At 40.7% G+C, this 13,854-nt stretch overlaps 3 protein-coding genes and 1 long non-coding RNA gene across 15 annotated transcripts in view; 2 read left to right on the plus strand and 2 right to left on the minus strand.

The window, feature by feature from the left end:
• Window positions 1–13,854, plus strand: part of LOC127858315 (uncharacterized) — a 131,449-nt gene that overhangs the window by 49,936 nt on the left and 67,659 nt on the right. The window contains exons 1-3 of one of the 10 annotated variants that reach the window (XM_052395348.1): window positions 11,552–11,684; window positions 11,875–12,485; window positions 12,778–12,936. The exons of 8 other annotated variants lie outside the window; for them this stretch is intronic. In XM_052395348.1, coding sequence (XP_052251308.1) covers window positions 12,817–12,936 — 120 coding nt within the window. In that variant the 5' untranslated portion in view covers window positions 11,552–11,684; window positions 11,875–12,485; window positions 12,778–12,816. Of the gene's footprint in view, window positions 1–11,551; window positions 11,685–11,874; window positions 12,486–12,777; window positions 12,937–13,854 lie in introns of those variants that run through there. One more of the 10 variants, XM_052395349.1, reaches the window with a different exon arrangement.
• Window positions 1–13,854, minus strand: part of LOC127858325 (uncharacterized) — a 154,778-nt gene that overhangs the window by 28,573 nt on the left and 112,351 nt on the right. The gene's annotated exons all lie outside the window — the stretch shown is intronic.
• LOC127858326 (uncharacterized) overlaps window positions 1–13,854 on the minus strand; it is a 148,610-nt gene that overhangs the window by 26,702 nt on the left and 108,054 nt on the right. The window lies entirely within an intron of this gene.
• Window positions 7,967–11,546, plus strand: LOC127858331 (uncharacterized). Its single transcript, XR_008038852.1, has 3 exons — window positions 7,967–8,255; window positions 8,489–8,581; window positions 11,457–11,546. It is a non-coding gene; the product is annotated as an uncharacterized LOC127858331 (long non-coding RNA).

A 13,854-nucleotide genomic window follows, 5' to 3' on the forward strand; every position in this document is an offset into this window, starting at 1 on the left:
CCCTTACCGACAGGCATTCCATATACCACGTGCAGTCAACAACATATACCATCCTACTGACAGGCATTCCATATACCACGTGCAGTCGACAACATATACCATTCTACTGACAGGCATTTCATATACCACGTGCTGTCAACAATATATACAATCTTACCGACTAGCACTCCTACTACCACGTGCAGTAAACAGCTTATATCCCCTTACCGACAGGCATTCCATATACCACGTGCAGTAAACAAAATATACCATCCTACCGACAGGCATTCCATATACCACGTGCTGTCAACAACATATACCCCCTTACCGACAGGCATTCCATATTCCACGTGCAGTCAACAACATATACCATCCTACCGACAGTCAATCCCACTACCACGTGCAGCCAACAGCATATACGCTCTAACAGGCAGGCACTCCCAATACAACGTGCAGTCAACAACATATACAATCTTACCGACAGGCATTCAATTTCCACGTGCAGTCAACAACATATACCCTCCTACCGACAGGCATTCCATATACCACGTGCAGTCAACAACATATACCGTCTTACCGACATGCCTTCCATATACCACGTGCAGTCAACAACATATACCATCTTACCGACAAGCATTCCCACTCCCACGTGCAGTAAACAGCATATACCCCCTTACCGACAGGCATTCCATATACCACGTGCAGTCAACAACAAATACCATCCTACTGACAGGCAGGCCATATACCACGTGCAGTCGACAACATATACCATCCTACTGACAGGCATTCCATATACCACGTGCAGTCGACAACATATACCATCCTACTGACAGGCATTTCATATACCACGTGCTGTCAACAACATATACAATCTTACCGACAAGCACTCCCTCTACCACGTGCAGTAAACAGCATATACCCCCTTACCGACAGGCATTCCATATACCACGTGCAGTCAACAAGATATACCATCCTACCGACAGGCCTTCCATATACCACATGCTGTCAACAGCATATACCCCCTTACCGACAGGCATTTCCGTATTCCACTTGCAGTCAACAACATATACCATCCTACCGACAGTCAATCCCACTACAACGTGCAGTCAACAGCATATACGCTCTTACAGACAGGCACTCCCAATACCACGTGCAGTCAACAACATATACCATCCTAACGACAGACAATCCTACTACCACGCGCATACAGCATCATATACGCTCTTACAGACAGGCACTCCCAATTACACGTGCAGTCAACAACATATGCAATCTTACCGACAGGCATTCAATTACCACGTGCAGTCAACAACATATACCCGCATACCGACAGGCATTCCATATACCACGTGCAGTCAACAACATATACCGTCTTACCGACAAAAACCCGTCTCTTTGCCGACGACAGTCTTTTGTACAGAAGGATCAAAATAGCAGAGGATGCATCCGAACTCCAGCTCGACCCACATAAATGGGAAAGAGATAGGCAGATATCAAACTTGTTACAATATGAAGTCTTACACAACTCCAAAAAGCACAAACAAATATAGTTCGAGCATGTAATCCATAGACAGAGGCTTTTAAATGTAGAGGAAGGATTATACATTAGCGTTATAATATCGGACATGTCTTGGAATTCGCATGTAGCAATAGTCATCCAAAATGCAAGCAACACACTAGGTTACCTTAGGCTGCCCACCTAGCTTTCAAGCACGCACATACACCACTTTAGTGCCAACAGCTTGAAGTCGTTTAGAGACGCGCTGCTCGTCACATGAAAGGCGACTACATTGGGGCGTTCCATACACGATCGTACGACAATTTTAACTTACGAGATAATTGTGTAATCTAAATAAGTCGACGAACTAGCTCGTCATGCTCGTCAAATATATGCGGCGCTTGATATGCCAATGTTATTAATTAAGTACTGAAAACGTGTTATCATATGATATGGACAATTATGTATCTTCGAAAAATAAAATGGATCGTATCTTAAATGTGTACTACGAAGTTTATTGAAACGTTCCTCAGAACCACAAGCAACAACTCACAGAGGATAGTTGATATTGGATGGGAGACCGGCAAAAAGAGACGTAAGCCGGGAGGATAACATATTTATGAACAACAAGCAGCTTTTCAATGTAACGTCTTTGTTCCACTGAAACCCAGTCAAATTCAGCAAGCAGGTTGCTAATTGAAGAAGACCTGCTTAATTCATTAATAACCCTTGGTGCTTCACATGGATATTTTTCGTATCGCAAACAGTTGTCTCAGTCACATAATGCTTGTTCTTATATGGGGCGTAAGAAAGATGCGTATACTTGTTTTAGAGTTCGGCGTGTTAAATTTAACTTTAACAGTTTCACGGATCCGTCTTTTTGATGTTATATTGAGAATACTATCAATGTGTTTATGCAAGCGACCATAATGGCCAATTGAAAGATTTGGGTTATTGTGGGTTTCAACTAAAGCTAACGAATTACCAAAAAATAGTTGTTGTTGCTTTGGTATTTCCGATAGTGAATAAAGGCCCATTTCGGTTTTGGCTTGGTTCAAGGTAGCAAGCAATTGCATTGCCAAGTTGTTGATATGTATCACGTCGTTATTATGCCCCTCTTCGAAGAAGAAGGGGTATAGTGTTTTGCTGGATGTCGGTCGGTATGTCTGTCTGTCGGTAGACCAGTTCGTTTCCGATCAATAACTCGTCAACTGATTCACCGATTGGCTTGATACTTCCCATGTGCATTGGCATTGGACAGAAGATGACCCTATAGATATTGGAGTCACTAGGTAAAAGGACAATGTCACTGTTACACACTAAGTGTGTAATTGTTCTCGATCAATAACTCGTCAACTGATTCACCGATTGGCTTGATACTTCATACGTGAATTGGCCTTATACAGTTGATGATCTCTATTGAAACTGGATCACTAGGTCAAAGGACATGGTCATTATCACAATAAGTGGGGTATAGTGGTATATGGAATAAGCTTTATTTCTTGAGCATTCAAGCAATATGAAACTAGTTGCAAGCACATAGTATTAAACTAATCAGAAGAAGATGTATCTGTTAATAATGGTAGTTGTGAGGAAAAGGACACTGTACGCAAATATTCAGCCCTTTAAATATAACAAGAGAACTGTGAGCATATTACGTATTAACAAAACGTATAATCATCAATTATAACAAATATCCTAAGCAATTATGGAAACGTATTATGCACTAAACTATGATAATAAGATAAAACATATACTAATGACAAGTTCAACAAATATTAAATAAGTATCTTAAATACTTTAAACACTATGAACAACATATACGCTCTTACCGACAGGCATTACATATATCACTTGCAGTCAACAACATATACGCTCTTACCGACAGGCATTCAATTACCACGTGCAGTCAACAACAATATACCCTCCTACCGACAGGCATTCCATATACCACGTGCAGTCAACAGCATATACCATCTTATCGAAATAAATTCCCTATACCACGTGCAGTCAACAACATATACAATCTTACCGACAAGCACTCCCACTACCACGTGCAGCAAACAGCATATACCCCCTTACCGACAGGCATTCCATATACCACGTGCAGTCGACAACATATACCATCCTACTGACAGGCATTCCATATACCACGTGCTGTCAACAACATATACCGTCTTACCGACATGCCTTCATTATACCACGTGCAGTAAACAACATATACAATATTACGGACAAGCACTCCCACTACCACGTGCAGTAAACAGCATATACCCTCCTACCGACAGGCATTCCATATACCACGTGCAGTCAACAACATATACCCTCCTACCGACAGGCATTCCATATATCACGTGCTGTCAACAACATATACCCCCTTACCGACAGGCATTCCATATTCCACGTGCAGTCAACAACATATACCATCCTACCGACAGTCAATCTCACTACCACGTGCAGTCAACAGCATATACGCTCTTACAGACAGGCACTCCCAATACCGCGTGCAGTCAACAACATATACCATCCTACCGACAGGATATCCCACTACCACGTGCAGTCAACATCATATACGCTCTTACAGGCAGGCACTCCCAATACCACGTGCAGTCAACAACATATACAATCTTACCGACAGACATTCAACTATTACGTGCAGTCAACAACATATACCCCCTTACCGACAGGCATTCCATATACCACGTGCAGTCAACAACATATACCGTATTACCGACATGATTCCATATACCACGTGCAGTGAACAGTATATACCATCTTACCGACAAGCACTCACACTACCACTTGAAGTCAACAGCATATTTCCTCTTACCGATAGGCATTCCATTTACGACGTGTAGTCAACGACATGTACAATCTTACCGACAGGCATTCCATATACCACGTCTAGTCATAGGCATTCCATATACCACGTCTAGTCAACAACATATACCCTCCTACCGACAGGTATCCCATATACCACGTGCAGTCAACAGCATATACCATCTTACCGACATACATTCCCTATATCACGTGTAGTCAACTACATATACCATCTTACCGACAAGCACTCCCACTACCGCGTGCAGTCAACAGCATATACCCCTTTACCAACAGGCATTCCATAAACCACGTGCAGTCAACAACATCTACGGTCTTACCGACAGCCATTCCATATACCACGTGCAGTCAACAATATATACGCTCTTACCGACAGGCATTCCATATACCACGTGCAGTCAACAATATATACGCTCTTACCGACAGGCATTCCATATACCACGTGCAGTCAACAATATATACGCTCTTACCGACAGGCATTCCATATACCACGTGCAGTCAACAATATATACGCTCTTACCGACAGGCATTCCATATACCACTTGCAGTCAACAGCATATACCCTCTTACCGACAGGCATTCCATATACCACGTGCAGTCAACAACATATACGCTCTTACCGACAGGCATTCCATATACCACGTGCAGTCAACAATATATACCCTCATCTCCTATCGAAAAGCCCTCCCAATACCACGTGCAGTCAACAGCATTAACGCTCCTTCCGACAGGCAATCCAATACCACGTTCAGTCAACAATATATACCCTCCTACCGACAGGCAATCCAATACCACGTTCAGTCAACAATATATACCCTCCTACCGACAAGCCCTCCAAATACCACGTGCAGTCAACAATATATACCCTCATCTCCTACCGACAAGCCCTCCAAATACCACGTGCAGTCAACAGCATTAACGCTCCTTCCGACAGGCAATCCAATACCACGTTCAGTCAACAATATATACCCTCCTACCGACAGACAATCCCAATATCACGTGCAGTCAACAATATATACCCTCCTACCGACAGGCACTCTACATACCACGTGCAGTCAACAATATATACCCTCCTACAGACAGTCAATTCCAATACCACGTGCAGTTAACAACATATACCATCCTACCGACAAGCACTCCAAATACCACGTGCAGTCAACAACATATATGCTCTATCCGACAGGCACTCACAATACCACGTGCAGTCAACAACATATACCCTCCTACCGACAGTCAATCCCAATACCACGTGCAGTCAACAACATATACCATCCTACCGACAAGCACTCCCAATACCACTGCAGTCACCAACATATTTCCTCCTTCCGACAAGCATTCCCATATTTCGTGCAGTCAACAACATATACGTTCTTACCGAAAGGCATTCACTATACCACGTGTTGTCAACATCATATACCATCTTACCGACAGGTATTTTTTATATCACGTGCAGTCAACAACATATACGCTCTAACCGACAGGTATTCCCTATACCACGTGTTGTTAGCAATAAATACGCTCTGACCGACAGTCATTCACGATACGACGTGTTGTCAGCAACATATACGCTCTTACCGACAGGCATTTTCTATACCACGTGTTGTCAACACTAAATACGCTCTTATCGACAGGCGTTCCCTAAACCACGTGTTGACAACAACATATACGCTCTTACCGACAGGCATTTTCTATACCACGTGTTGTCAACAACATATACGCTCTTACTGACACACATTCTCTAAACCAAGTTTTGCCAACAACATATACGCTCTTACCGAAAGAAATTCCCAACACCATGTTCAGTTAGGAACATATATGCTCCTGTCGACAAGCATTCCCTATACCACGTGCAGTCAGTACCAGGTAGGTACTGACACATGCCCAGCAACAGCGCACTGTCGGCGGAGTTTGAACCACTGTGGGCAACGTAGTTGGCTTCTTGTGCAAAATTGTTTTTAGGATTGAAGCAAATCTCAATCTGAAGCACATATATGCAGATTACAAAGGAGACACACAGAATGCTAGTTCTTAAGTTCTCGTTCTTGTCTGATAAAACAAATATATTTGTTCAACCTTTTATCTTCAAATGGGTAATTATAAATACATCCAGCAACATATATAACCAAGCGTGTTGGAAAATATGGAAAAGATGGCCCGAATGTTGAGTGCTCAACTAGTACGGTTGTAAATCTCTACTTATTTTATTTTCGAAAAGTACAAATACTTTGCCAATATGGCCATAAAGGGTATCAACATTACAAATATTAGTTAGTTGTACATGGGCATGAGGAATAACTTATCGGGGTTTCCATTTAATTCAAAAGCTAAACGTTCGTTTGGGAACTTCGGTAGAATGAAGCGAGCTATCAAATGTCGATTAATTTACGTTTACTCAGAAAAATAAGATGTTCACCAGTTGAACGCAGTAAAATACAGCAATCTTTTTCGCCCATATCACGGTCGTAAATTATTTATGACAGACGTCGCAGGAGACTTCGTCCTCACAAATAACACTGCGAGCGTTAGGTGTTGAGATGAGCTTAAAGCATTGAAAACTATTCTAAACATACCACACATTATCTGTTAATTGCACTGTATGGTACTAATATATATCCCTCACTGAAAAAAAGATGTGAACGCCGTGGTCATGATACTATAGAGTCATTTAAGACCTTTATCGAACACAGTCCTTTAGAATGTAGAATGTAAGCATATAAATAATGACCGCTGATAACAATATTATCATCGATGTAAATCAAAATATAAATTTAATGAGCGCTGATAAACTTTTAGCTTTTAATGCTGCATTGTATAATACAGAAAGAATAGTACATGTGTAATGACATATTTCACTACCGGATCATCTAGTGAAGATTTTATGATCTTCTTAGCCTACATTTCAACCACGAAGACTAAGGGCCTGGTTTACCAAAACCTTAACGACTTGTTCAGCTAAGGCCGTTAATTTTTGGATCAAGCAATTAATGTGACTTAATTGTTAACCCTTTGAGATATATGTTAATTGTTAACAAATAATTTGCATGTGTTTGATAATAACTGGGGACAGTGATCTAGTGGTAAGATACTGGTCTAGGGATTGGAAGGTCCCTGGTTCGAATCCCGCACAGGGCACTAGATTTTTCTGAGCAAAAAAATAATCACACGCTTGCTCCGCTCCACCCAGGTGTATAAATGGGTACCTGTGAGGAAAATAAGTCAATGTGCCGTGGCTGCCTACTGCGCCATATGTAAACGGACGACTTAAATCCCAGTCATCGGGGGGTTAATGTCGAAGTCGGATGAAGATTCATACGTTATCGAAGCAGACTATAAACCGCACCTTTAACCTTACACTTTTAAAAATAAATCTCGACTTTATCTTCATCTGAAGTTAACAGACTGTTACCTTAATTGCGGTAAGAGTTTGGAGCAACCTGGCCTGAGATCTGAGCAGGATTACATATTATCAAACCAAACGTAAGGTAAGTTTACAGCTAAACGAGGTTTACTCAATATTATCAAACCAAGCAGAAGGTAAGATAACAGCTGAACGTAGTTTACACATTTATCAGTTGTCTACCTTGATATTCTTATTCATATGTTTTAGGTAGCACTATACAGTTTTGTCGAATTGGCAGGGGAGAAATTTCTAATAAATAGGGATACAATAAAACTGAGCAGCAATAATAGTGTTTTACAAGTTTAAAGTATCAGATTTGAGTGGTGGTGGTTTGAAATGCATGCTTAGTGAATTCGAAAATGTGTCCAGTGCCTAGCCAGTGTGTCTGCTGGGCAGTCAAGGTCATGAAATACGTACATGCTGGTTTCTAGCTCCGAAGGCTAATTTTGCATGAATTTTAAAGGTGCCTCCACTCAACTGAATTTCTGCAAAAAACCGCGTGGATGACCCTAGGATTCTTCGGTGTCGGTCAAATATCTGGTTAGTGATGCAGTAAAGCAGAAAGTGTTTAATGAACTGGCATTTGCAGTTAAGTGGTAAATTTGTGTTGAAAATCACAGAAATGGCCTCGAAAACAGGTGACATTCAGACCCCTAAATTGGCTGATTTTCCATGATAAAAATATACAGCAAGTGGGTGCACCATGGCTATCCATGTATTTTCTGGAAGACATACCCCCAACAATACTGAAGATATGTTTTGTATGATTTCAGGTGTAGACGTTGTGTTAGCTGTGAGGACGGACAGTGCCCCCACCCCGGCAGCCAGTAGCCGATTTGTGAAAAACTGTAGTGTGCCCCCTTAAGGTAAAGTGTCAATTTTTCAAGTCCTGTCAAAAACATTTAATTGCATTTAAAAATGTTGCTGAACATGTCAGCATTTTATTTTCGACAATATTTCCAATCGGAAAACACTTAACACCAGCATACTAAGGGCTCAAACAAAGGGAGGTAACTCAATGTCTGGTATTGGCAATTTTTTATTTATGCACATTAATGGATCTTTACAACTTTTATTGACCATATTTACCAATTTACAACTGCTTACAAAGATTATTGTGCTAAAGCGAGAGTCCAATAGTGAAATGTAAGGTTTTTCCAGGGGGGGAAATGGACAAAAACAGCATTAATATCCATACTTGTTTGCATTTTCAGTCATAGCTTATGGCCAGTGCATTTCATGCAAGTGTCCCTTCTTTTCACACAGTTCAACGGTTAAAAAACCTTGTAGAACAAAAGTCTGGAGGTGCAGGTGCAGCAGGTGCTTGTCGGTTATGGGTGGGTGAGCATGACCGCTATGGATATGGGGTGCTGCGAGCCACAGTGGCCGGCAAGCGCATACATTTCCTCGCACACCGGCTTGCGTTCTTTTTGCACTTCTTGGGTACAATGATTATGACAGACACAATGAATGTTTCACATATATGTCGCAACAAAACGTGCATTAAGGTGGAACATTTGTCGTATGAGCCCCAATCGGTGAATTATTCTCGAAAAAAGTGCTTGGCGACAAGAGGATGCACTGGTCATCATGGTTACCGGAAGTGTATTATGTGAAAGGTAACTGGTTTGTTGATCACTGTTTACATTGTTTTAAATCTCTGATTTCTTGTTTTTGTTTCTAGTGAAGATTGTTCTTTGTCAATCTGCACATTGCAAACAGATCTAATAACTTATTCCATAACTATGGTCCCCAGCTGAAGATGATGGCTGAGATGAATACAGTGAGTCTTTCAGTAGTGGAAGGTTTGAAACCCGTTTTCGCAAAAAGTATCTGGTTTGCTTATATTGAAAGGATTCCTTTCTTCGTGAATGATAAGTGCTCCGTTTGTCAATATGTTGTAAATTCCTGTACATCTGTGAATGCTGTTTTACTTTAATACCGACAGTGCGAGCCAAAATAAACGTGGCTCTGCCTTTTCCATGCGTTCGAGAATGGGTTGCTGAATGGCATAGGCCGGAAAAATTCCTTTTTCAACATGTGAATTTTGGGGCATAGTTGAAAATTGTCGAGTGCAAACTCTCACATCTGTTTGCATTGTACAGATTGCTTACATATTGAAGTGTTTTGGTATCAAAAGTACTTGATATAGTGTCTTTGAGACGGCTGCTATCCGTATTCGAAAGATGAAGGTGCTGTCCGTATGGCAAATGTTTTACGCTGTACTTTCGAATGCTTGACATGTGGTGCTGGCACACGGTAGACGCTTTTGAGCACTTTGAATGATCGTTGCTGAAACACGGAATTATGTTAGCAAGAGCCTGTGAACTTCTTGTTACAAAGTAATTGCTATCGTTTGATTTTATTGTCTTTAAATTTTGAAGTTCCATTCGCACACGTGTTCGAACACCACTGGCAAGCATTTTTATGTAGTTTGTTTTGTCCTGTGTGCCCAACATTTTTAATCCAGTTTAATCCAGAAAATACTTTCTTTGTATGTGCAAAGGTTTGTTTAATCCCATCTGATAAGTGCCAAGGTTCTTGTTTTTCCCTGTGCTGTATCTATTTTTGTTAATTTTTAAGATTGGCCAGTGGTCATCTCTATAACTTTTGGATTACCTCCCTTTCATTGGGAGATATTGTCATTTTAGTCCATTGTGGCAGCCAAAGCCATGTTTAATCAAATGTTTACATTACTCAAAGTACTGTGCTTGTTTGTAGAAGAAAATTCAGTGGTAGGTTTGCATAAGAAAAGGTAAATCATGTAATTAAATGGGCTTTTTTAAATGAAAATATGTAAAAACTTTCAAAAAATTAACCTTTTTGCTATGCTTTTTGAGGATTTTTCAGCACCAATGCATTGATCAGAAGTGTTTGGCTGTTAATTATCATTTGGACATCATTTTTTAAATGATTGGGTACAAAAATGCAGTGTTTGTTGAAATTTGCTTGCAAACATAATGCAATTCCTGGCTCAGTAGTACAGTCTGCAGATAGTGGGAAACAGTACTGAAAATGACCAAATTATCATGTGTAGAAAACAAGGCATAAAAAATACACGAGTCGTCCCAGGATTTTAAAATTTATTGTACACACTCATATATGAGTAAACCTCATGAAAATAGTCAACTTTCCTGATTCTACCATAGTATGGTGTTTCTTAAGGTAGCACTATACAGTTTTGAGCCTTAGTGTCGAATTGGCAGGGGAGAAATTTCTAATAAATAGGGATACAATAAAACTGAGCAGCAATAATAGTGTTTTACAAGTTTAAAGTATCAGATTTGAGTGGTGGTGGTTTGAAATGCATGCTTAGTGAATTCGAAAATGTGTCCAGTGCCTAGCCAGTGTGTCTGCTGGGCAGTCAAGGTCATGAAATACGTACATGCTGGTTTCTAGCTCCGAAGGCTAATTTTGCATGAATTTTAAAGGTGCCTCCACTCAACTGAATTTCTGCAAAAAACCGCGTGGATGACCCTAGGATTCTTCGGTGTCGGTCAAATATCTGGTTAGTGATGCAGTAAAGCAGAAAGTGTTTAATGAACTGGCATTTGCAGTTAAGTGGTAAATTTGTGTTGAAAATCACAGAAATGGCCTCGAAAACAGGTGACATTCAGACCCCTAAATTGGCTGATTTTCCATGATAAAAATATACAGCAAGTGGGTGCACCATGGCTATCCATGTATTTTCTGGAAGACATACCCCCAACAATACTGAAGATATGTTTTGTATGATTTCAGGTGTAGACGTTGTGTTAGCTGTGAGGACGGACAGTGCCCCCACCCCGGCAGCCAGAAGCCGATTTGTGAAAAACTGTAGTGTGCCCCCTTTACTTCCGTAACCAATTTAAACACCGACAGCGTATAAACAGGCCATGTTATTAAACAAAAACAAACGATCAATTGATACCGAGAGAGTTATGGAGATTGCAGTGTTGTTTATGGAAATGCCATATAAAGGTCAGTTTGGTAAGTTGTTACATCAATTATTGGTGCTAATAAGCGTTAAATGTGAAATAATTAAGAATATATCCACTTTCGATTTCAATCAAAGCTGTTGGTCGACTGTAATTAATTATAGTTTTTTGTACGCACGGATTTTGAAAGAATAAATGAGTTCTTTAACAACAGTTATATATATTTCGATGTTGTCTTGCAGACAAAATATAAGCGTAAAGGAAAATGTCGGACTACAAGGACATCATTCGCAACCCAGAAACCCTGAACTGGTTTAAGGCGGCCTTGGGTATGAACATAACACGTGACTGCCTGCTTGACATTGTAAAGGAGATCAGTCAAGCGTGTTATGATAACATTCGTAGAGAGATCAAGCAACGATACGGTGTTTTAGAGAGCGATATCTGTAATCAATGTCATACTCCAAATGTCTTACCGTGTGACCCTACGAACATATGCTGCAAAAGGAAACGCGGAAAATGCGAATTTCATGACATTCACAAGCCGCGAAATTGCCTTAATAATAATTTATGCAATGAAATTTGTAAACAAATAGTAATACAACACCGATTTCGCTCTCAACAAAACCCAAACAGCTTTAAAGGTCCTACGTGGATAAACACGGATGCCTCTAAATGGTGCTCAGAGCCATAGCAGATTTCTAAGTGCTTTATCACAAGAGATGGGTACAAGGACGCCAACCAAGCAGAAGATACCGACTTCAACGGTATAGTCAATGTCATTTACAACTTTGAATACTTCCAAACGTACTTCAAGGACGACCTGACACAGCAGGAAAATGTGTGCACGAAGGTAACATAATTTAGGAAAAAACTAATATCACTTCAATATGTATTTAGAGTTAAAAATAATAATACTGTGAGGGACTACGCCATTTAATTATAATCAAATTCAGTGTATAACCTTTTGTCCGACATTTCATACACGTATAAACAATAGAACATACACTATTCTGATTCCATGACTGAAATGGCATAATCTCTGTACAATCATCATTCCCAAACACTTCATGAATATTTATATGTGTATATATTATGAAACAAATTGATGTATAATACAAGTTATCAACTGATTCACAGTATAGGCTTGAGATGTGGGGCGTGCTGTAAGACATACGTCTACAATGTCCATGATGAGACAAAACAGTGACAGAGCCATCGACACACTAGTTTCGCTGTTGCAGAACCTTAAACACGTCGATCACCAAGCTGCGTCACAGATGGCAGTGGACAAGTTAACACAGGTTTGACATGTTTAATGTACATTTTAGCTCACCTTGACGTCAGAGCAGGTTGATAAGATAATCTGCTACTAGTACAACGTAACTAAGTAGAATCTGTACCGTTGTCTGGCGACTAAACCGGCTCCTACACAATACTGTCATGACTGTTCGGACTCCTTACTGAGGTGTGTATCCAGGTAACCCAGCGCGAAGAATAAAAGCTGACAAAGGCCAGATGGACACTTTATAGTGTCATAGGCCAACCCAGGGACAGTGGGCGTATGATGCACATTAACGGGGAAATAATACACCCCCGCTCTACCACTAGACTAGGGGAGAACCTTTGACAAGTGAGAGTACAACTTCAGTCACCTAGCTAGGGTTAAACTTTGCAGATTATGTTTTGGCGAATCGTAGGCTAAGGGAGTCACGATCCGGAGCCGCAGTCCCCAAGGCGGTCTGATATTGTCTTAAAGTCATTCTGGCAACGTCTTCTATGCTGCTGGTGCAAATATGTATCGGCTTCGCCTTTCCCCTGGACTTATAAGCTTGCGTGGATAATGGGAAGTGTTAGAACACTGTCTCCAGGATAATCGAATGACCTCCAGATCATATGTGATGCCTGAAACCTCAGTTATCAATAATAAACCTGTTGGACTTCAGGTCGCCATCGCTTCACTGTAAGAGACGCGGCTTGTTGATTCTCGAACCCTTGCAGAAAAGGACTTAACATTCTTCTGGTGAAGGAATATGTTTGAGGACACCAGAGAGTATGGCGTTGGTTTCGTTGTCCAACCAACACTTAGTTCCACAAATAATCCTAATGACGATATATACAGCCAGATAGACTTGCTTATCAACAGGATACCCCCCAAAAGAATTCAAAGTCTTGCTGGTTGACTTAAATGTCAGAGTAGGCGCCGATCACAACCTGTGGTC

This window comes from Dreissena polymorpha, chromosome 14, assembly GCF_020536995.1.
Source record: "Dreissena polymorpha isolate Duluth1 chromosome 14, UMN_Dpol_1.0, whole genome shotgun sequence".
NCBI classification, from domain to species: Eukaryota; Metazoa; Mollusca; class Bivalvia; order Myida; family Dreissenidae; genus Dreissena; species Dreissena polymorpha.